Source organism: Natrix helvetica, assembly GCF_964273705.1.
Source record: "Natrix helvetica genome assembly, chromosome: 1".
NCBI classification, from domain to species: Eukaryota; Metazoa; Chordata; class Lepidosauria; order Squamata; family Natricidae; genus Natrix; species Natrix helvetica.
The window spans coordinates 9723322-9747325 of record NC_138548.1 but is presented as its reverse complement, the minus strand read 5'-3'; the positions used below and the strand labels follow the sequence as shown (position 1 = coordinate 9747325).

Below are 24004 nucleotides of genomic sequence, written 5' to 3'. Positions count from 1 at the left end.
TCGATCTTACAAAATCTGTTTGCTGCTGTGCATTACGCTTGCTATTCCCTGTGAAATGAGCTTTATAAGGTGAGAATTTTGAGGCTCCCAACCAAAAGTTAGAAATGAGGAAAAAAATGTCAACTGTTCCTAAAAGTAAAAGAAGTGTAAATGTGGAGCAGTTAGCCGATACCTGTTTGAGTTTGCGGTTACTACCTTATTTATTTATTTCATTCAGTGTATTTAGCTCAAGGGTGTCCGACTTTAAGACTGGTAGACTTCAGCTCCCAGAATTCCCTAGCCAGCATGAGGAATTTCCCTAGTACAGCTGGTTGCGGAATTCTGGGAATTGAAGTCCCTAAGTTTTAAAGTTGCCAACGTTAGACCCCTCTGATTAGTTCATGCTAGGTAGTTTTATCACCGGGACGCGGTGGCTCAGTGGCTAAGACACTGAGGTTGTCGATCAGAAAGGTCGGCAATTCGACGGTTCGAATCCCTAGCACCGCGTAATCGAGTGAGTTCCTGTTTCTTGTCCCAGCTTCTGCCAACCTAGCAGTTCAAAAGCACGTAAAAATGCAAGTAGAAAAATAGGAACCACCTTTGGTGGGAAGGTAACAGCGTTCCGTGCTCCTTCGGCATTGAGTCATGCCGGTCACATGACCACGGAGACGTCTTTGGACAGCGCTGGCTCTTTGGCTTTGAGATGGAGAGGAGCATCGCACCCCCTAGAGCAGTGATGGCGAACCTTTTTTGGCTCGCGTGCCACAAGTGGGGGGAGTGCAGGGGGGTCGAGGGCAGGCGTGCCGCACCCATAATGCAACGTGCGACCCCCCCAGTGCGCATGCGCGCAAAACTCGCGACCCCCCCATTTTTACATGTTTTTTTTTGCCCTCCCCATGCTCCAGGGGCTTTATAGGAGCCTGGGGAGGGCGAAAAGAGCCTCCCCCGACCCCCCGGAGGCCCTCCAGAGGCTTCAGGGACTGTCCAGAGACTTCCCTGAAGCCTTCAGAGTGCTTAAAACCACCCTCCGAGCAAACCGGAAGTGACTTCCGGGTTGCTCGGAGGGTCGTTTTAAGCGCTCCGAAGGCATCAGGGAAGCCTCGGACGGTCCCTGAAGCCTTCGGAGCGCTTAAAACCACCCTCCGACCAAACCGGAAGTGACTTCCGGGTTGCTCGGAGGGTCGTTTTAAGCGCTCCGAAGGCATCAGGGAAGCCTCGGACGGTCCCTGAAGCCTTCGGAGCGCTTAAAACGACCCTCCGAGCAAGGGTGGTTTTAAGCGTTCCGAAGGCTTCAGGGACGGTCCCTGAAGCCTCCGGGGGGGCGGGGGAGGCTCTTTTCGCCCTCCCCAGGCTCCTAATAAAGCCTCTGGAGCCTGGGGAAGGCGAAAAATAGCTTTTAAAAAGGTGAAGTCAGCTGGCCAGCGCGCGCATGCGCGCTGGCTAGTTGACAGGGCAGCACAAGTGGCACGCGTGCCATAGGTTCACCATCACGGCCCTAGAGTCAGGAACGACTAGCACATATGTGCGAGGGGAACCTTTACCTTTAGTTTTAGGAGTTGATATATGATAGCTTTATTGATTAGCCTATAGGCCACATCAAAGCGCAAGGTTCAAACACATATCACCAATCAAATCTTATACAAACCATTTAAAATAAGAGTAAGGTAAAATACAATAGTTATAGGAGAAAATTTAGATAGTTTATTAATGGACGATTTATAGGTAGTCCTCGACTTACGACCATTCATTTAGAGACCTTTTGAAGGTAAAACGGCGCCGACAAAAGTGACGTATGACCACTCCTTGTACATATGACGGTTGCAGCATCCTGGGGGGGTCACATGATTGCCATTCGTGACCATCCCGGCCTACTTCCGGCAAGCAAAGCCAATGGGAAAGCTGACAGGGAAGGCTGCAAATCTTTATGGTGTGATGACTCACTTAATGACCGCAGTGATTCCCATAACCAGACTTAACAGCAAAGAAAAAGAGATCGTAACTTTGCTGAGCACCGGCAAAACCTCATAAAATCAGATGCAGCCCCATGATGCTTTGCGTCGCGGCTGCTCCGTATAAGCGACACATTTTCCTGGTCGTAAGTCGAGGACTACCCGTATTTCTTAGATTATCGGCTGCAAAGGTTTACCCGTTTCAGCCGTCGAGGAGAAGAGAATTTGGAGTCCTTTTTGTCGCTAATCACCAGGTCCCACTTTATCGCTGGCCCGAGGCAAATGCCATCCTTCCCATAGAGATCATTTTAGGGGTGCAACTTTGACAAGGAATGAGCAAAAAAATGCATCAATTGGGGGGGGGGGCTCCTCCTTCCCAAATGTCCTTGAAACCCCCCCCCTTGAAACCCTAATTAAAGAGGCGGAGACTTGCAACCATGTAACAATTCCGTTTTCACCGTTTGCGGGAGTGTTTTTATGCACAGTTGCAGGCGGGATGGGTGGCTTTTTCTTCGTGTTTTGATACTAAAACCCATCTCTTCTTGCCTTGTTGCCGTTCCGTGTTGCCATGGCGACAGAGAGAGACCCCGGACCCGTAAGTCTCTTTGCTTCCCCCCTCCCATCCTTTCTTTCTCTGCACCCCTCCCCTCCCAATTGTTTCTCCTTCCTTCGAACCGCCAGCGGGAAAGGAAGGCTCTGAGCCAAAGAGAATAGGAAAAGGCTCTTTATCTCCAATGGAATATGAATGAATGAAAATAAATATATATATATATATATATCACAAGGCTCTGATAAAGATGGAAGTAGGGTGATGCTTGCACAAGACAATCAATAAGAACCAAGAAGCTTGTAAACAAAAATCCTATAATTTGAAATTTGCTTGGGATTTTTTGGCCTTTAATTCAAATAATTGGAGACAATCAAGAAATAAGGACCAAGAGGCTTGCACAAAAATAGGATAATTTGAAATTTTGTGTTGGTCCTTATTTTTTTGGGGGGGGTCTGAATACAGATAATTGGGGACAATCAAGGAATAAGGGCCAAGACGCTTGCACAAAAATCTGACAATTTGAAATTTTCTTAGGGTTTTTTGGCCTTTAATTCAAATAATTGGAGATAATCAAGGAATAAGGGCCAAGACGCTTGCAAAAACATCTGACAATTTGAAATTTGCTTGGGTTTTTGGGCCTTTAATTCAAATAATTGGAGATAATCAAGGAAAGGGACCAAGACGCTTGCAAAAACAATTTGAAATTTGCCGGCCCCGGGGGTGGGGGTGTTTGTCCCTGAATGCAAATAATTGAGGCTCTTTCTGGACCGGATTCTGCAGGCTGAGCCCCCAACCACTTTTCTCCACTCAGAGCTCCCTCCCAAAACGTGTACACTCGGGGGTGACATGTTCATCAATCCTGTACAATACTTTTTTTTTTCCTTGCCAAGCAAAGCGAGAAGGCAAAAATCAGAAAAAGGAGAAACGACCATTAATGCTTTGGCCTCTTTTATGGTTATTTACAAGCGTTGTGATCACGTTTTACGACGCTTTTCCCGAAAAATTGATATTTCTGGTTTTTGGCAAAACGATGCCCATAGAAAATCACCGATTCACCTAACGACTGCCTTGCTTGCTTAATGACCCCTGCAAAAAAAAAAACACCAAAAAAAAACCAGATCGTAAAATCAGCTTAGTGGTGCAATCTGCCCATGTTATGATCCTCACTTATTTGCGTCCATTGTGGTCGTAACTCGAAGACTTACTGGCAGCAGAGTCAGCACAGTGCGTGGAAACAGCCTCCCGCTCACACAGAATTTTTGGTCACGTTTTTTCCCCACCCTATTTCGTTTGCCGTTATCCTCTCCCTGCCTGCCTGGCAATTAAGACAGGAGGAACCCTGGCTTGGCTTTACCGCTATAGTGGGGAGGGGTCTTCGGGGGTCCCAGCCCCTCCTGTTGTAGGTGCTCCATTCTGCACTTCATTTTATTGGGGGCGCTGAACTCTCCTCTCCACTGAACTTGGCTCTGCAGCTTTTCCGCACACGCACACACACACACACACACACACAAATCCATTTCATGAATGAAATATGGAAAGGACGAGAGTCTTCTTTGTTTTACAAGTTCATTGATGGAACTGTGAAATGATGGGCCTTTTGTTTTTGAAAAGGGATTTAAGGCTGCGCTTGGAAAAAGTTCTCTGTCTTGTAAGCAGCCTGGACTCACTTAATAGTGAGATCGGCAGTATGTAGATATAATAAATAAACAAACAAATAAATAAACTTCCCTTCCCTCTCCATTTACTTCCCTTCTCTTCCTTTCCCTCTTCCCTTCCCTATCTTCCTTTCTTTCCTTTCCCCTTCCTCTTCCCTTCTTTTTCCTTGCCCGTCCATTCTCCTCCCCTCCCCTCCCCATTCCTTTCCCCTCCCCTTCTTCATCAATTCCTTTTCTTTCTCCTCCACTTTTTTCCCACTCTTTAGTTTGCTTTTGTTCCTTCCTCCCAAGTCAACGAAGGGAAGGCAGATTTACTTAACAACCGTGTTATTATTAGTGATCCACTGCAGTGATTCACTTAACAGCTGTGGCAAGAAAGGTCGTAAAATGGGACAAAACTCACTTAACAAATGTCTCACTTAACAACAGAAATGTTGGGCTCCGTTGTGGTCGTAAGGCGAGGACTACCTGTATAGACTTATTCTTTGTTACTCTGCTAAATAACCCACAGATTTTTCACAGCAGGTTAGGCTAGAGTTAAAACAGGGCAATAGAATGGAATGGAATAGAACAGAAAGGAACAGAACAGGGGATAGAATAGAACAATAAGGGATAGGATAGGATAGGATTGAATTGGGGATAGAAAAAGGGATAGGATAGGATAGGATAGAATAGAACAAAACAGAATAGAATAAAATAGAATAGAATAAGGGATAGAATAGAATAAGGGATAGAATAGAATATGGGATAGAATAGAATAAGGAATAGAATATAATAGAATAAGGGATAGAATAGAATAAGGGATAGAATAGAATATTATAGAATAGAATAGAATAGAATAGAATAAGGGATAGAATAGAATAGAATAGAATAGTATAGAATAGAATAAGGAATAGAATAGAACAAGGGATAGAATAGAATAAGGGATAGAATAGAATAGAATAAGGGATAGAATAGAATAAGGGATAGAATAGAATAAGGAATAGAATAGAATAGAATAGAATAAGGGATAGAATAGAATAAGGGATAGAATAGAATAAGGGATAGAATAGAATAAGGGATAAAATAGAATAAAATAGAATAAGGGATAGAATAGAATAAGGGATAGAATAGAATATTATAGAATAGAATAAGGGATAGAATAGACTAGAACAGAATAGAATAGAATAGAATAGAATAGAACAGAGAATAACAGAGTTGGAAGGGACCTTGGAGGTCTTCTAGTCCAACCCCCTGCTCAGGCAGGGACCTTCAGATACTTGATGGTCCTCAACCATGATTTGTAAGTCGAGGTTTAGTGGTTTACTGACCATTTGAAGTTACAGCAGCCCTGAAAAAAGGGACTTATGGCTACTCCTCCCACTTACGACCGTTGCAGCATCCCCACAGTGACATGATCGAAATTCAGACACTTGGCAATCAGCATGTCTATATGACATCTGTCCTGGGGTCCTATAGTCCCCAATTGTGAGGTTCCCCCATCTAGATTCCAACACGCCAAGTCAATGGGGGGGGGGGAGCCAGTGCATTTAACAAGCACAGGGTTCACTTAACAGCTAAAGTGGTTCACTCAACAACCGTGCCAAATAGGTTGTAAAATCGGATGTGATTTACTTAACAGCCACCTTGCTTAGCGATACTGGGAACGATTGTGGTCGTAAGTCAGACACCGGCTGTATTTTGAGGGGAAAAACCACTCACTGGCTTAGCGTGTTATCGGAACGCTGAAGTTTTATGTCCCTTCGGGTTTTTCTTCCGCAGAGCTCTTTAATGCTGTCGAACGGAGAAAGGATGCGAGCCATTTCGGATTACTTGAACAGTAGCAAAAAAAGGAAGACGGAAAAAGAATACGGCACGGATTACGTGAGTGGCTTCCCTTCTTGGAGCACGCAGGCTTTGGGAACAAGGGTGTCCTGACCGAGGCTTCCCGAGAGCATGAAGCAAATCCCTGGTCCTGACAAAAGCCCCTTTTTATTGATTGATTGCGAATTCTGCTCATTCACATCCAGCAAAGTCTTTCCAGGAAGGATGTACGGTCACAGACCTTCTCTGGCTTGGAGAGCTGCCAGGCTGATATTTGCAAAACTTGGCAACGAACCAATGAAGCAAACTAATTTGTCTCCTGCAAACTCCACTCCCCTGTCGTTCCCCTTTTATTTCCTCTGGGAGGGGCCATTCATCGTCCACCTGTGGCCTTCCTCCCAAGTCAACCCTTGTTCCTTAGCTGCTCCCTTCGTCTGGCAACTCTGCGCATGTGCACACTGGGAACAGGCTCCAGCTGTTCTTCTGCCTCACTGAGGTCTGACTCCGAAGGCAGCTGGCAGGCCACAACAGAGACTTTGGATGTTACTGAACAACTTCTCTGCAATCCAGATGTTTTGCAAGTGGGTGACGGCGTCGGATTGTGTCATCGGTTGCCTAATATTGCAACCAAAACCTGGATATTTTTCCTCCCTTCTAAATCTTGTAGCTCAGATGAAGATACAGGTAGACCTCGACTTACGACCACAATTGAGCCCAAGATTTCTGCTGCTAAGCGAGACAGTTGTTAAGTGGGTTTTGTCCCATCTTATGACCTTTCTTGCCACCGTTGCTGAGTGAATCCCTGCGATTGTTAGTAACACGTTTGTTAAATGAATCTGGCTTCCCCATTGACTTGGCTTGCCAGAAGGTCGCAAAAGGGGATCACATGACCTCGGGACACTGCAACCGTCATAAGTATGAGTCAGTTGCTAAGTGTCTGAATTTTGATCACACGACCCTGGAGATGCTGCAACGGTCATACGTGTGACAAATGGTCGTAAGTCACTTTTTTCAGTGCCGTTGTAATGTCGGATGGTCACTAAATGAACTGTTGTAAGTTGAGGACTACCTGTAGCATACTGGACAGGCAGTTCTTGCCTTAAAACAACTCGTTTAATGACAGAAGTTACAACACCACTGGGGAAAAAAGAGACTTATGACAAGTCCTCATACTTACGACTGTCGAAGCATACCCGTGGTTGCAGGATTAAATTTTGGCAGCCAGCCACCAGCATATATTTATTTATTATTTATTATTATTTATTATTATTATTATAATATTTTATATATTTACGAAATGCATCTGATATGGTTGCAGTGTCCCCAATTCATATGACCACCATTTTCAACCTTCCCAGACATCTTCCAACGAGCAGAGACAGTGGGGGGGAAATCATATTCGCTTAACGACCATATGATTCACTTAACAACTATGGTGATTCCCTCAACGACCACGTGATTCCCTTAGCTACAGGGATTCGCTCAACGACCGTGTGATTCACTTCCGAACGGATGTGTTTCGAGGGACAACCATGGCAAAAAAAAAAAAGGGTCATCAAATCATGCGTGACTCACTTAACGACCGCATTGCCTGGCAAGGAAGTTCCGGTCCCTAATTGTGGTTATAAAGTCAACAATTTTTTTTGCTGTTCTTCTGTAGGTTGCTCCTTTAAACGGGGGCTCCTGCTCCAATGAGCCAAATGTCCCCTCTTCAGTTTGCATCCCCCCCACCCCACCCTCCCGCCCACCCACCTCCACCCATCCTGAAATAAATCTCTTTTTTTCCCTGTTTTTCTGCCCTCCCTTTTTATTTCTTTCAGGGCAGCGATGGGGAGAAAAGTGAAGACAACTTGGTGGTGGATGAGGTTTGTGTGACTATATTTTATTTTTATTTTATTTTAGAAAATTTATATTGCTGTCTACTCACTCAGGTCGGCTTACACAATATATACTGGGGGGCGGGGCAGTTTTAAAAATGCTTTGAAGAGCAAGAAAGCTGGGGGATGGGGTCTCTCTTGGCACATGGAGGGGGTTACACCAGTGAATTTAGGGGGAGCTGGAAGAGTGGGCTATACATCGAAGCAACATTGAACGGCTTAAAGGAGCAGTTCTCAAAAGTTGGCTGCTTTAAGATATAGTGGACTTCAACTCCCAGAATTCCCCAGCCAGCATGGCGGAGTACTTAATGATCTTTATTGTCTCCTTCAGGGGGGGGGGGGCTCCAACCTTGGCGACTTTTAGACTTGTGGATTTCAACTCCCAGAACTCCTGGGAAGAAGAGCTGGCTGAGGAATTCTGGGAGTTGAAGCCCACAAGTCTTAAAGTCGCCATGGTTGGAGACCCCTGCCCTTCAGTAGGAAGCAGGGTGGACTTGATGATCTTTATTGTTCCCTTCAGTTTTACAATTCCAAGAAAGGGAGGTGTAGCAATACAATACAATACAATAGTAGAGTTGGAAGGGACCTTGGAGGTCTTCTAGTCCAACCCCCTGCCTAGGCAGGAAACCCTATACCGTTTCAGGCAAATGGCTATCCAGTGTTGGGGCATTCACAACTTCTGGAGGCAACTTCTGTTCCACTGATTAATTGTTCTCACTGTCAGGAAATTTCTCCTCAGTTCTAAGTTGCTTCTCTCCTTGATTAGTTTCCACCCATTGCTTCTTCTCCTGCCCTCAGGTGCCTTGGAGAATAGCTTGACTCCCTCTTCTTTGTGGCAACCCCTGAGATATTGGAAGACTGCTATCCTGTCTCCCCTAGTCCTTCTTTCTATTGAACTATACATACCCAGTTCGTGCAACCGTTCTTCATAGGTTTTAGTCTCCAGTCCCCTAATCCTCTTTGTTGCTCTTCTCTGCACTCTTGGAAGTGTCTTGGAATAATGTCTCCAAGTGTCTTGGAATAATGACCAGCAACCCCAGTGGTGTCTGGGGAATTCTGGAAGTTGGAAGTCCAAACATCTTAAGGAACCCTTCCTGCCCCGCTCCTTCCAGGAATCCCCTAGCAGCCCATTTTTGCTACTAGGAGGCTGCAGGGAGGCCCACTAGGCTCAAAATGGGGCACGGGGGGGGGGGGGCAGCACCCCCCGGCTCATTTTTGCTCCTAGGGGGATGCAGGCCACTGGCGGGGGGGGGAATGATGAAATATGAGGGGACGGGGGCATAAAACAGGGAGATGAGGAAGATTAAAACCTAACCTCTCTTCTCCCTACCACAGGATCCTTCTTCGCCCCACAGCGTTCAGTCTTTCTCCTCCCGAGAAAATGGGATCGATAAAGCCACCCTGCATCGGAAAGAGCTGGGCCACCACAGCCCCACATCCATGGCATCTTCCAGCAGTGCCTCCCCAACTCGTCCCGCCAAGGAGCTGACCACAGTACGTCACGAGGAGGGATGGGTTCCTGGGGGTGAAGGTGTGCAGATCCCCCAGGCAGATGGGCCGACAGTGAGAGCTGTCCTTCCACATCGTGCAATAGCATCCTTCTTTGATACTAATTTTCATTTACGCCCGGTGCCTCCTAGAGGTTGGTGCAACTACAATTCCCAGAAGTCTTTGCTGCCTGGGAAGGTTGGAAGGGCAGGATTCACACATGGGGGAGGAGGACACCAGCTTGGAGAGAGTGCGGGGTCCTTGGTTCCCTCTGGTTGTTTTTCTTGAAGACGTTTCATTACCAAACTAGGTAACACCATCAGGGAGTGGGGTTTGTAGAGTGGTGGAGAAGGGAGGGAAGAAAGGAAAAGAGGCGGAATGTGGGCAATCTTTGGTGATCCCTGACCTTGGTTGTTTTTTCTTGCAGAACTTTCATGACCCAAGTAGGTAACGTCATCAGTGCTAGGAAGGAGTGGAGTTTGTAGGGAGGAGGAGGAAGGAAGAGAGAAAGATTGTGAGATCCTTGGGGCTCACCAAGGTTTAGGCGTTTTATCAACCAACTAGGCAACATCATCAGTGCTAGAAGGGGCTTGCCCTATCAATATTGGTGTGATATTGGTGTGACTGGTGTTGGTGATTCCTCGATTAGGGCTGTTGTTTTTTGCTGACTTGTTTGGCCGTTGTTTAATCGGGGTATTGTTCACTTCTTGATTGTTGGTTGACAGGTGTGAATCTGTGCTTACCTGGGGGTTGATTGCTGGTGTTTTGGCCTTTTGGTTTCCTCTTTGGTTTTCTGACTGTCCCTTTTGAAGGGTGTGAAGACGCTGTCTCTCTCTATGTGCCTGTGGATGACCCATTCGCCTGACTGCCAGGCTTACAGGAATTCTCTAGCATTTTGGGACTTTCGGCTTGGTCTAAGAGAGTCACGGTTTCCCAGTTTTTTCACATCTAGATCTTCCATTAGATCAGGGTTTTTCAAACTTGGCCATTTTCAAATGGGTGTGTTGTGGCCTGCCCAGCAGCCAGCAAAACTGCCAGCGGATTCGGACAGTGAGGAGGTTGGGGAGGAACATGGGCCAGTCCTGGGGGGCTGAGGAAAGCTCAGACGAGGGCTCTGCGTCAGAGGCAGAGAGGAAATTAGCCAGCAATGAGGCAGAGGAACAGCTGGAGCCTGTTCCCAGTGTCTGCATGCGCAGAGCTGCCAGAAGACAAGAACAGCTAAGAAAGCAGGGTCGACTTAGGAGTAAAGCCACACCTTGGAGGTGATTGGCCCCTCCCACAGGAAACAAAAGAGGAACGAATGGGGAGGGGGCTTTTGCAGGAAACAATTTGTTCATTCGGTTGTTTCAAGAATGGAAAGGTCTGTTTGTGACTATAAGAGACTCTGTGCCAAGTTTGCCTTGCCCTGCATTTGGAAGCTAGTTATCTGGCAGCTCTCCAAGCGAGATAAGGTGCGTGTGGATAAACATCCCTTTGAAATACTGTTTGCCAAGCCTTGCGGACCGTGAATGAAAGGAATTCACAGTCGTGTAAATGAAAGAAGTTTTGTCGGGACCAGAACTTTTTGTTTCTTGCTTTCTAAGGAAGCCTGGGTCAGAACAGGGTGGACCTCAACTCCCAGAATTCAATTCTGGGAGTTGAAATTCGCAGGTTTTAAGAGTTAGGAGTGCGGAGAAACATCTAGATCAGTGACGGCAAAACTTTTTTGGCTCACGTGCCAAAAGCGGGGGGGGGGGAGTGCAAGGGGGGCGTGCGCAGGCATGCCACACCCATAATGCAATGCGCAACCCCCTGCGCGCATGACCAGCGTGACCCCCCCATTTTTGGCATGCTTTTTTCGCCCTCCCCAGGCTCCAGAGGCTTTATAGGAGCCTGGGAAAAGTGAAAACAGCTTCTCCTGCCCTCTGTCCCCCCGCCCCCCCGGAAGGGAAGCTCTTGAAACCTCTGGAGGGCCTCGGGTGGGGGGGGGAGGCTGTTTTTGCCCTCCCCAGGCTCTTATAAAGCCTCTGGAGCCTGGGGAGGGCATTTGTCTGAAACGGTGTAGGGTTTCCTGCCTAGGCAGGGGGTTGGACTAGAAGATCTCCAAGGTCCTTTCCAACTCTGCTATTGTATTGTATTGTATTTTAATCCCCCCCCCGTTAATAAAAATTAAAGGCATGCATTTAGTGACCTTTTGAAGTTCTGACAGCACTTTTATCAGTCCCGTTGTAACTTGGAACGGCCACTCGACGCATTGTTGTAAGTCGAGGACTGCCTGTATGAGCCCAAAGCCCCAATTTCGTAGTACGGGAGAAGGACTTTAGGCGACAGCTGTTTTCTGCTCCCTCGCCCTTCCGCAGCTTGCAAAGAAAGGAGGGATGTGGGTTTGTCAGAATCCCTCCCCGAAAATCAGGGCCGGAGGGAGGCATCCCTCAAACGGCTCTCTTGGGACCCCGGAGGCTTTCCAGACCCTGATTTTGGCAACATCGGCACCGACGGCTGCAGGAAAGTTTGGGGAAGCCGGCTGCTGCTGGATTTTCCACATTTGAAGACATATCGGACTTCTCTACACACACACACACACACCGCCCCCTCCCTTGCAACTCTCCTGGCCACCCCCCTCCTCCTCTCTGGCAAGATGCCCCCAAAGGCCTGTCCTTCCTCCAAAACTGAAGCTTTGCTGTGGCCAGAATGCCAAATTCTGAACAGCCTTTTATGAAGACCCCTCTTCCCTTCCCTTTTTCTCTTCCTCTCCTCTTCTCCCCTCCTCTCACAGTCCATCCATTTCATCCATCCATCCCTTTCTTTTCTTTCCTTTCCTTCCTTTCCTTTCCCTTCCTCATTCTTTGCTTTCCTTCTCTCCTTTCCTTTCCTTTCTTTCTTTCCTCTTTTCCTTTCCCTTTCCTTCTTTCTTTCCTTTCCCTTCCTTTCTTTCCTTTCCTTCCTTTCCTTCTTTCCTTTCATTCTTTGCTTCCTTCTCTTTTCCCTTTCTTTCCTTTCCTCTTTTCTTTCCTTCTTTCTTTTCCTTTCCCTTTCCTTCTTTCTTTCCTTTCCCTTCCCTTCCCTTTCCCTTCCTTTCCTTCTTTCCTTTCATTCTTTGCTTTCCTTCTCTCCTTTCTTTTCCCTTTCTTTCCTTTTCCTTTCTTTCCTTTCCTCTTTTCCTTTCCCTTTCCTTCTTTCTTTTCCTTTCCCTTCCTTTCTTTCCTTTCCCTTCCTTTCCTTCTTTCCTTTCATTCTTTGCTTTCCTTCTCTCCTTTCTTTTCCCTTTCTTTCCTTTTCCTTTCTTTCCTTTCCTCTTTTCCTTTCCCTTTCCTTCTTTCTTTTCCTTTCCCTTTCCTTCTTTCTTTTCCTTTCCCTTCCTTTCTTTCCTTTCCCTTCCTTTCCTTCTTTCCTTTCATTCTTTGCTTTCCTTCTCTCCTTTCTTTTCCCTTTCTTTCCTTTCCTCTTTTCCTTTCCCTTTCCTTCTTTCTTTTCCTTTCCCTTTCCTTCTTTCTTTTCCTTTCCCTTTCCTTCTTTCTTTTCCTTTCCCTTCCTTTCTTTCCTTTCCCCTCCTTTCCTTCTTTCCTTTCATTCTTTGCTTTCCTTCTCTCCTTTCTTTTCCCTTTCTTTCCTTTTCCTTTCTTTCCTTTCCTCTTTTCCTTTCCCTTTCCTTCTTTCTTTTCCTTTCCCTTTCCTTCTTTCTTTTCCTTTCCCTTTCCTTCTTTCTTTTCCTTTCCCTTTCCTTCTTTCTTTTCCTTTCCCTTTCCTTCTTTCTTTTCCTTTCCCTTCCTTTCTTTCCTTTCCCCTCCTTTCCTTCTTTCCTTTCATTCTTTGCTTTCCTTCTCTCCTTTCTTTTCCCTTTCTTTCCTTTTCCTTTCTTTCCTTTCCTCTTTTCCTTTCCCTTTCCTTCTTTCTTTTCCTTTCCCTTTCCTTCTTTCTTTTCCTTTCCCTTTCCTTCTTTCTTTTCCTTTCCCTTTCCTTCTTTCTTTTCCTTTCCCTTCCTTTCTTTCCTTTCCCTTCCTTTCCTTCTTTCCTTTCATTCTTTGCTTTCCTTCTCTCCTTTCTTTTCCCTTTCTTTCCTTTCCTCTTTTCCTTTCCCTTTCCTTCTTTCTTTTCCTTTCCCTTCCTTTCTTTCCTTTCCCTTCCTTTCCTTCTTTCCTTTCATTCTTTGCTTTCCTTCTCTCCTTTCTTTTCCCTTTCTTTCCTTTCCTCTTTTCCTTTCCCTTTCCTTCTTTCTTTTCCTTTCCCTTTCCTTCTTTCTTTTCCTTTCCCTTCCTTTCTTTCCTTTCCCTTCCTTTCCTTCTTTCCTTTCATTCTTTGCTTTCCTTCTCTCCTTTCCTTTCCCTTTCTTTCCTTTCCTCTTTTCCTTTCCCTTTCCTTCTTTCTTTTCCTTTCCCTTCCTTTCTTTCCTTTCCCTTCCTTTCCTTCTTTCCTTTCATTCTTTGCTTTCCTTCTCTCCTTTCCTTTCCCTTTCTTTCCTTTCCTCTTTTCCTTTCCCTTTCCTTCTTTCTTTTCCTTTCCCTTCCTTTCTTTCCTTTCCCTTCCTTTCCTTCTTTCCTTTCATTCTTTGCTTTCCTTCTCTCCTTTCTTTTCCCTTTCTTTCCTTTTCCTTTTTTTCCTTTCCTCTTTTCCTTTCCCTTTCCTTCTTTCTTTTCCTTTCCCTTTCCTTCTTTCTTTTCCTTTCCCTTCCTTTCTTTCCTTTCCCTTCCTTTCCTTCTTTCCTTTCATTCTTTGCTTTCCTTCTCTCCTTTCCTTTCCCTTTCTTTCCTTTCCTCTTTTCCTTTCCCTTTCCTTCTTTCTTTTCCTTTCCCTTTCCTTCTTTCTTTTCCTTTCCCTTCCTTTCTTTCCTTTCCCTTCCTTTCCTTCTTTCCTTTCATTCTTTGCTTTCCTTCTCTCCTTTCTTTTCCCTTTCTTTCCTTTTCCTTTCTTTCCTTTCCTCTTTTCCTTTCCCTTTCCTTCTTTCTTTTCCTTTCCCTTTCCTTCTTTCTTTTCCTTTCCCTTCCTTTCTTTCCTTTCCCTTCCTTTCCTTCTTTCCTTTCATTCTTTGCTTTCCTTCTCTCCTTTCTTTTCCCTTTCTTTCCTTTTCCTTTCTTTCCTTTCCTCTTTTCCTTTCCCTTTCCTTCTTTCTTTTCCTTTCCCTTCCTTTCTTTCTTTTCCCTTCCTTTCCTTCTTTCCTTTCCCTTCCTTTCCTTCTTTCCTTTCATTCTTTGCTTTCCTTCTCTCCTTTCCTTTCCCTTTCTTTCCTTTTCCTTTCTTTCCTTTCCTTCTTTCCTTTCCCTTCCTTTCTTTCTTTCTTTTCCCTTCCCTTCCTTCTTTCCTTTCCCTTTCTTTCCTCCTTTCCTTTCCCTTTCTTTCCTTCTTTCTTTTCCTTTCCTTCCTTCCTTTCTTTTCCCTTCCTTTCCTTCTTTCCCTCCCCATCCTTTCCTTCTTTCCTTTTCCTTCCTTTCCATTCCGTTTTTGCAACAATTCAAAATTTTACTGTGTGTTTTTCATCCCCTGGATCTTATCTACCATGCCTTACAACTAGCTGTTGTAATTTCCTTTTTACCATTCAGGTGTCGCTCAGCTTTTGTTTATGGGCTACTACAGGTAGATTTACAATGGTTCATTTGAAGTATTACAACAGCACTGAAAAAAGTGACTTAAGACCATTTCCCACCCCCACAGACACTGCGGCATCCCAATGGTCAGACGATCAAAATTTAGACGCTTGGCAACTGACTCGTTTTTATGACGGTTGCAGTGTTGTCCCGTGATCCCCTTTGGCGACCTTCTGGCAAGCAAAGTCAACGGGGGAGCCAGATTCACTTAACGACCGGGTTACTAACGGAACAACTGCAGTGATTCACTTAACAACTATGCCGAGAAAGTTCATAAAATGTGGCGAATCTCACTTAACAAATGTCCCATTGAACGACATAAATTCTGGGCTCTATTGTGGTCGTAAGTCAAGGACTAGCTTTATGGCACCCAAAACGAAGTCATCAAAATGATTTTACAACAGGCATGTTAACATTCTTGGCAAACTTGCAGTGCCTGGGTGAAAATCAACTTCCTCTCCAGCTTTAGGGTGGTGGGCATTCAGTTTTGGTCACCATGATGTAGAAAAGATGCAGAGACTCTAGAAAGAGTGCAGAGAAGAGCAACAAAGAGGATTAGGGGACTGGAGACTAAAACATATGAAGAACGGTTGCAGGAACTGGGTATGTTTAGCTTAAGAGAAAGAAGGACTAGGGGAGACATGATGGCAGTCTTCCAATATCTCAGGGGCTGCCACAAAGAAGAGGGAGTCAAACTATTCTCAAGGCACCTGAGGGTAGAACAAAAAGCAATGGGTGGAAACTAATCAAGGAGGGAAGCAACTTAGAACTGAGGAGAAACTTCCTGACAGTTAGAACAATTAATCAGTGGAACAGAAGTTGCCTCCAGAAAATGTGAATGCTCCAACACTGGAAGTCTTTAGGAAGATGTTGGAGAGCCATTTATCTGAAGTGGTGTAGGGTTTCCTGCCTAAGCAGGGGGTTGGACTAGAAGACCTCCAAGGTCCCTTCCCACTCTGTTATTCTATTCCATTTGTGTGTGCGTCGTTTTAACACTTTCTAACAGATTTGGAGGCACGGCTTCGTTTCAGAGAAGTCCCCTTTGTTTTCCTGGCCTTAGGAGATGAATGGTGGTTGGGAGGCAGATTCCGCCATGTGCAGATAAATGGAGGATTTGTGTTGCAAGGATAAAAAGCTTCGCCCGGCCTCTTTGAACGCAAGCTGCGTTCAAGGTCACTGTCTGAAAAACAGGCTGTTTTCCTAGCGGCAGTTTCCCCCCAAGCATTTTACCAAGGACGTCTCAACGCCCACGTTTCAACAATGCAGCGTGACCGCAATTGTTCTCAATATGGAGACGCTATCTTAGAGGTCGGGGGTGTGTGTGTCAAACTGGATTTCTTCGAGGACCAGATCAACAGTGTAGTTCTACTCCGCGGGCCGGCTGGGGTGGGGGGAGACGGGATGGATGCTTCCTGCAGCACTTTGCTGGCCAAAATGGGGCGTGGACGGGGGGGGGCTGGCAGAATGCTGCAGGGAGCTGTCCGGGCTGAAAACGGGGTTTGGGGGGTACCATGTGGGGGGGACGCGCCCCCATTTTGGCTGCCAGGGGCATTGTGGGCCAGTACTTTGCTATTTCCAGGCTTACACCCCTGAGACTCCAGAAAGAGTGCAGAGAAGAGCAACAAAGAGGATTAGGGGACTGGAGACTAAAACATAGGAAGAACGGTGGCAGGAACTGGGTATGTTTAGCTTAAGAGAAAGAAGGACTAGGGGAGACATGATAGCAGTCTTCCAATATCTCAGGGGTTGCCACGAAGAAGAGGGAGTCAAACTATTCTCCAAGGCACCTGAGGGCAGAACAAGAAGCAATGGGTGGAAACTAATCAAGGAGAGAAGCAACCTGGAATTAAGGAGAAGTTTTCTAACAGTGGGAACAATTAACCGGTGGAACAGCTTCCCTCCAGAAGTTGTGAATGTTCCAACACTGGAGGTTTTCACGAAGAGTTTGGATAGCCATTCCATCTGCAACGGAATGCTTGAGCTGGGGGTTGGACTAGAAGACCTCCAAGGTCCCATCCAACTCTGTTATTCTGTTATTCTCTTAGAGCGCTATGGAGTGGTATATAAGTCTTAAGTGTTATTGCTATTACGAGTGCAGAGAAGAGCAACAAAGGTGATTAAGGAAGCCATGGATGGAAACGAATCAAGGAGAGAAGCAACCTAGAACTAAGGAGAAGTTTTCTGACAGTTAGAACAATTAATCAGTGGAACGACTTGCCTCCAGAAATTTTGGGTGCTCCAATAATGGAGGCTTTTAAGAAGAAATTGGACAACCATTTGTCTGAAATGGTGTCGGGTTTCCTGCCAAACTGGGTTGGACTAGAAGACCTCAAAGGTCCCTTCTAACTGTGTTATTCTATTCTATTCTGTTATAGGTGGTCCTAAGTTTACAAACCTTGTTTTAATGATCGTTCGAAGCCACAATGGTATTTTTAATGTCTGTTCCTCGCACTTATGTCTGTTCCTCGCACTTATGTCTGTTCCTCGCACTTATGACCGTTGCAGCATCCCCACGGTCCCTTGATCAAAATTCAGGCGCTGGGCAGCCGGCATATATTTAAAACAATTGCAGTGCCCCGGGGTCATGTGATCAGTCAATCCATCAGAATAGAGCCAGAAGGGACCTCAGAGGTCCTCTAGTCCAACCCCCTGCTCGAGCAGGAGATCCTATACCATTTCAGACAAGTGACTGTCCAGCCTCTTCTTGAAAACCTCCAGTGATGATTGGAGTGGAGCACCATTTTGTGACCTTCCCAGACGGATTCTGACCAGTAAATTCAAATTTGATGACACAAATTTGATCAAGTTTGATGACGCAGAAAAGCGGTAAGTTTTGTGAAAATCGTTTTATCGGTTCATTCAGTTACTTTTGATGTTCCAACTAACCCTGGGTAAGGTCCCAATCCTTAGCTTATGACAAAAACCACAAAATGCAAACAAAAATAGACAGGAAAAAATGCAAATGATTTTGAGGGCCGGTGTTGCCCATGGAAAGCTAAGGCGTCAAAATAGAAATAAATAAGCATTTTACTTTATTTTCTATTTTCATGACAATAAATAAGCAGTATTTTGCAGGTAGAAAAAGCAGTCACCCCCGGTTTGAAGTCGAACACCCCAAATTCCCAAGGCGAAGGAACCATGCCTGGATCTTCTGGCACCCTCCCCCAGTTCCGTCCAGGAGTAACGAAGCAGACGGTGGAATCACTCGGTAATAATCCTCTTCATTTAACGACCCCACAATCCCTTGCAGGATGGAGTCTGGGCAACTGAATGTTGTTTCAGTTTAGCAGAGTGTTTTAATGGCCGGATGCCCTTCCTGTTGCCAATGCGGAGTTTTGTTTGGCAGATATATTCTTATCGTGCCCAGAGAGATAAATATCTGCCTCTACCTAGGATCGAACTCACAGCCTCCTGCTTGTGAGGCGAGAGTGCCACTTCTAGGCCAACGCACCATCCCCGGAGTCACTTGGTAATGAGGATGGTGTAAAGGGATGCTGGAAGTGATAGAACCAGGTTTAGGGGAAGATTCAGTGATGGGTTGCAGGCGGTACACCCCGGTACACCCCGGTACAGTTGTACCAGTGCCTGCCCGGAGTACCGGGTACTGTTCCGGTACGGTGCTCCGGAGGGCCCACCCGCCCGCCCATCGTCCTTACCTGTATTTGAACTCTTTGGCGCTTCCGTGCATGGCACATATGGCGGCTACACGACGCTCCGCCGAGCAGCTGGAGCGTTGCAGAGGTATCGCTGGAGGGTAGGAAACATGCACGCGCTGGGTGCATTCGTGGTGGATGCCGGGCCCCGTTGCACCATACCGGTTGCAACGGAATCCGGAACCCACCACTGGGGAGTTTGCACCTTGCTACAATTCTTAGGCCTCTCCTGTTGTGGTCCACGGGCGGCCTGCGGAGCTGGCAGCAGAGTCAGACAGTGAGGAAGGTGGGGAGGAACATGGGCCAATCTTGGAGTCTGGGGAAGGCTCGGAAGAGGGCTTTGCGTCGGAGGCAGAGAGGGGGCCAGGGCCATCTGGTAGTTACGTGCTGACATCAGCAAGGCAGAAGAACAGTGGGAGCCTGTTCCCAGTGTGCGCACGCGCAGAACTGCCAGAAAGCAAGAGCAATTAAGACAAAAAGGGTGACTCGGAAGTAAGGCTTGGAGATGATTGGCCCCTCCCATAAGACATAAAAGAGGAGCAAATGGACAGTGAGCCTTTGCAGGAAGCAATTAGTTCATTCTAGTCCGGTTCAAGCTCTGAGACATCCTGTTTGACTCTGTGCTGTACTACCGTATTTTTCGGAGTATAAGACGCACCGTTTCCCCCCTAAAAGAGCGTGGAAATGTTGGTGTGTCTTATACACTGAATACAGCCATTTTGGCCTCCAGAACCACCGTCCCCGCGTCCCATTTTTGTGAAAAATGGGCAAAGAACGGGTCGCTTTTCACCAAAATGGGGATGTTTTTGCCTTCCCCCACCCCCCCAGAAGCACTCTGCAGGCTTCAGCAGGGCTGGGGAAAGGGGAAAATGCCCCCATTTTGGTGAAAAACGGGGGCGTTTTTGCTTTCCCCCAGCCCTGCTGAAGCCTGCAGAGTGCCCCTGAGGGCCGGGGAAGAGAAACACTTTTTTTTCTTCCCTCGTCGAAATCTTGGTGTGTCTTATACACCGGTGCGTCTTATAGTCCGAAAAATAGGGTAATTGGCAATTCGATCTCTGGCAGCATTTCAAGGGAGATAAAGGAATCTTCACAGAATGTTTGCGGATCATTACGGGCTGTGAATGACCATAATTCACAGCCGTCTAAATGAAAGAGGGTTTTTGGGGACTAAGTTTGTGATTTATGCTTTCTCAAGAAGCCTAGGCCAGAACATCTCCCAGCATTGAGAAAATTAGCACACACTTGCTAGTTTTCTGACTGCGGGTTGGGAGTTGGTAATAGAGTCCCTGATGAAAAACCAACGCAACATTTTAGGATAGGAGGAATGTCTCCTACCTCACCTTAACCCAGTGTTTTTCACAACCTAGGCAAATTGAAGATGTCTGGACTTCAACTCCCAGAATTCCCCAGCCAGCGAATGCTGGCTGGGGAATTCTGGGAGTTGAAGTCCGGACATCTTCAAGTTGCCAAGGTTGAGAAAAAGACTGCCCTAACCCCTTTCTCTCTCTTCAGTTTTCAAAACTTTTTAAACAAAATTAAGCTATGATTGCTGTGTGAAGTCTTAAGAAGCCAGAATGAGTCATGAATAGTTGTGGAGTCAGCAGTATAACAAATCTCCCAAAAAGAGGGAGAAATTTTCATACTTACTTCCCTGGGTGAAGAAAAAAAATGTACTTTTGGAGGCAAAAAAATAATAATAATCTGAAGTCTGGAGAACTCCCAAAAATAGTGGAAAAGGTTTCCCAGCACAAGAAAGATTCGTTAATAAAATTTCTGAATTCTTTTTGCCATACGGACTAAAGGCTTCAGTTTTCTGGGCATCAGATCGATGAAGAAAAATCTATTGTCCTTTTAATCGTTTTAAAAACAAGCCAGTATTGAGAAATTATCCTGGTCCTGTTTCACAAATGTCTGCATTCATCATAAGGACTAGAAACTTGAAGCAGTTCCCATTGGATTAACAAAGAAGAGTTGCAAAGAGGCTTTTTTTGGGGGGTGGGGAAGCATTTGTGGCAGGAAGTCACCACTGTAGGGCTGTTAAGAAGGCAGTAAAACAAATAAAATGAAATGGAGGACCAAGGTTAGCTGAAGGAAGAGGCAGAACTGATGAAAGGACAGTTTTAAAGCACCCCTGTCAATAAGCTCATAAAAATTACTAGCAGGCTACAGTGGTTGCCCAGAATGTTAATTGGCTTAGAGTGTGTAACTCGCAGCTTACTCATTTGTTAAGGTTGGACCTGTGAGTGTGGGTGAGAGTGAGAGAGAAAGGGGAGTTAAATTGAAATGCAGGCCTGCTTTTAAGACTGTATTTCTCAGCTCCAGCAACTTTAAAGAGGTTTGGACTTCAACACCCATAATTCCTCAGCCCAGATCTGTGGACTTCAAACACCCAGAATTCCTCAGCCCAGAACTGTGGACTTAAACTCCCATAATTCCTCAGCCCAGATCTGTGGACTTCAACACCCAGAATTCCTCAGCCCAGATCAGTGGACTTCAACTCCCAGAATTCCTCAACCCAGATCTGTGGACTTCAGCTCCCAGAATTCCTCAGCCCAGATCTGTGGACTTCAATACCCAAATTCCTCAACCCAGATCTGTGGACTTAAACTCCCAGAATTCCTCACTCTAGATCTGTGGACTTAAATTCCCAGAATTCCTCAGCCCAGCTCTGTGGACTTCAACTCCCAGAATTCCTCAGCCCAGATCTGTGGACTTCAACTCCCAGAATTCCTCACTCAATCTGTGGACTTCAACTCCCAGAATTCCCCTGACTGACTGGGGAATCTTGGGAGTTTCAGTCCATACAGTTGCTAAGGCTGAGAAACAGGGCGAATTTGAAGCAATTGTGGAAAATGAACCAGAGAATCTTCTCTTTCGGTTTCAGCTTTGAGCCTTCGGAATCCGCTCACCGTCCAGAGCTCCTATCAAGCCGCTTTTAACGTCGCCCATGTTTCAGTCAACGGTGACATGGTGGGCACCGGAGCCTACGCCGGGCTGCACCTGGTCTCCCCCCAGCTGAACGGGGCCGCCGTTGTAGGGACGGGCAGCTACGGGCGTTCCCCCTTGGTGAGTCTGTGGGGAGAAGTCCCCTTGCAGGGGAGGGGTGGGTGGGCTTCCCTGGTATTAACCGGAGTTCCTCCGTCCTTCTAGGTAGCGTATGATCCTCACGTGCATTTGAGGGCTTCCAGCCTTTCAGCGGGGATGCAAGCCAGCATGTCTTCCGCCAAGCCGTAAGTGTGTGAAGGAGCTCAGCAATCTGCCCCCTTTGAGAGCAGGGGGTCTGAATCAAGGCCTGCCCCCCTCCCCTCCCCTCCCCTCTGGGACGGTAGCCCTGGACATAATGCATGGCACAAATTCCAAAGTCCCCTTCTTTCCTTCTCTCTTTCTTTCCTTTGCCTTCTCCCTTCCCTTGTCTCCTTCCCTTCCTTTCCCCCTTTTCTTCCTTTTCCTTCCTTTCCTTTCCCTCTTTTCTTTCCTTCCCTTCCTTCTTCCTTTCCTTTCTCTCTTCCTTTCTCCTCCCTTTCTTTGCTTTTCCTCTTCCCCTCTTTCTTTCCCTCTTTTCCTCCCTTCCCTTTTTCTTTCCCTTCCTTTCCCTCTTCCCTTCCCTTCTCTTTCTTTTCCTTTTTTCTTCCATCCCCTTTCCTTCCCTCAATTTCCCTCTTCCTTTCCTTTCTCCTCTTCTCTTCCCTTTCTTTGCTTTCCCTTTTCCTTTCTCTTTCTTTCCCTCTTTTTCTCCCTTCCCTTTTTCCTTCCCTTCCTTTCCCTCTTCCCTTCCCTTCTCTTTCTTTCCCTCTTTTCTTCCCTTCCCTTTTCCCTTCCCTTCCTTTCTCTTCCCTTTCTTTGCTTTTTCTCTTCCCTTCCCTCTTCCCTTCCTTTCCCTCTTCCTTTCTTTTCTCTCTTCTCTTTCTTTCCCTCTTTTCTTCCCCTTTTCCTTCCCTTCCTTTCACTCTTCCTTTCTCTTCCCTTTCTTTGCTTTTTCTCTTCCTTTCCCTCTTCCTTTCTTTTCTCCCTTCTCTTTCTTTCCCTCTTTCCTTCCTTTCCTTTTCCTCTTCTTTTCCTTTCTCTCTTCTCTTTCTTTGCTTTCCCTCTTCCCTTCTCTTTCTTTCCCCCTTTTCTTCCTTCTTTCCTTCCCTTGTCCTTCCCTCCCTTTCTTCATCCATCCAGCTACTATTAAACTGCCCTTAATGTGTGGGGGAGGGGGATTGTAAACATTTTAGCCAAGATCCAAAATAGAGAGAAATAGCAAGAGCTGAGACTGTCAAAAGACTGGAATATCAACAAGGCCAGCAGTTCAGAACTTCAAAGAGCTGGGCTGAACATCTGATCTCGCCTTCCAGATGTTGGTCGGTTGCAGCCACCCGAGCGGCCCTGTTCCCCAGGGCCCTTTGTGGGCTGCCTGCGTAAGTGAGCCGTGTCTGTCCTCCCACCCAGAGCCTACTCCTTCCACGTAAGCGCTGACGGGCAGATGCAGCCGGTGCCCTTCCCTCCTGACGCCCTGATCGGCTCCGGCATCCCGCGCCATGCCCGGCAGCTCCACACGCTCTCCCACGGCGAGGTGGTCTGTGCCGTGACCATCAGCAATTCCACCCAGCACGTCTACACGGGGGGCAGAGGCTGCGTCAAGGTCTGGGATGTGGGGCAGCCGGGCACCAAGACCCCCGTGGCACAGCTGGACTGCCTGGTAAGCCAAGCGGGAGCCTCCCTGACTGGTTGGGTGCAAACCTTTGGGGTTGGTTGAATTTTATGATGCTTCTTCTCCAGTACTTTCTTTTTCTTCCCTCCTTCTCCTTACTCCTATCTCTTCCCTTCCCCATCTTTCCTTCCTTCCTGCCTTCATTCATTCATTCACTTCTCCCCTTTCCTTCCTTCCCTCTCCTCTCTTTTTCCTTCTCTCCTTCCTTCTCTTTCCCTTCTTCTCTTTCATTCCTTTTTCCTTCCTTCTCTCTTTCCTTCTCTTACCTTCCATCTTCCTTTGCTCCCACTCTCCTCTCTCCTTCTTTCCTTGTCTGTCTTCCTTCCTTCCTTCTTTCCTTCCTTCCTTTCTTTCTTCCTTCCTGTCCCCCATCTCCTTCTCTTCCTCCCTCCCTCCTTTTTTGTTGTCCCCATCTCCTTCCTTCCTTTTCTTATTTTTCCTTCCTTCCTTCTCTTCTTTTTCCTTTCTTCCTGTTCCTTCTTTCCTTCCATTTTCATTTTTCCTTCCTTCCATTTTCATTTTCCTTCCTTCCTTCCTGTATCTATCTATCTTCCTTCCTTCCTTCCTTCCTTCCTTCCTTCCTTCCTTCCTTCCTTCCTTCCTTCCTTCCTTCCTTCCTTCCTTCCTATAGTAATCAACTGAAAGGAAATCCACCCACCCTAGCTATTTCCCTAGCTTTCAATCTCTCTGGGCAAAGCTCAGCCTCCCCCAGAAACGCTTATGGTGTTTTATAGCATCAATTCTTCACGCTGGCATCTAGATTTAAAGTTGGTCTCTCTTCTTTTTACAACTGGCTCCC

At 46.5% G+C, this 24004-nt stretch overlaps 1 protein-coding gene across 4 annotated transcripts in view; it reads left to right on the top strand.

Moving 5' to 3' along the window:
- LOC309394925 (transducin-like enhancer protein 1) overlaps positions 1–24004 on the top strand; it is a 77661-nt gene that overhangs the window by 43152 nt on the left and 10505 nt on the right. For 3 of the 4 annotated variants that reach the window (XM_081958642.1, XM_081958640.1, XM_081958641.1), the window contains exons 9-16: positions 2507–2523; positions 5895–5996; positions 7757–7801; positions 9149–9307; positions 17935–18067; positions 21397–21578; positions 21663–21742; positions 22944–23193. In XM_081958642.1, the coding sequence (XP_081814768.1) occupies positions 2507–2523; positions 5895–5996; positions 7757–7801; positions 9149–9307; positions 17935–18067; positions 21397–21578; positions 21663–21742; positions 22944–23193 (968 nt within the window). The remainder of the gene's footprint in view (positions 1–2506; positions 2524–5894; positions 5997–7756; positions 7802–9148; positions 9308–17934; positions 18068–21396; positions 21579–21662; positions 21743–22943; positions 23194–24004) is intronic. The other variant, XM_081958643.1, reaches the window with a different exon arrangement.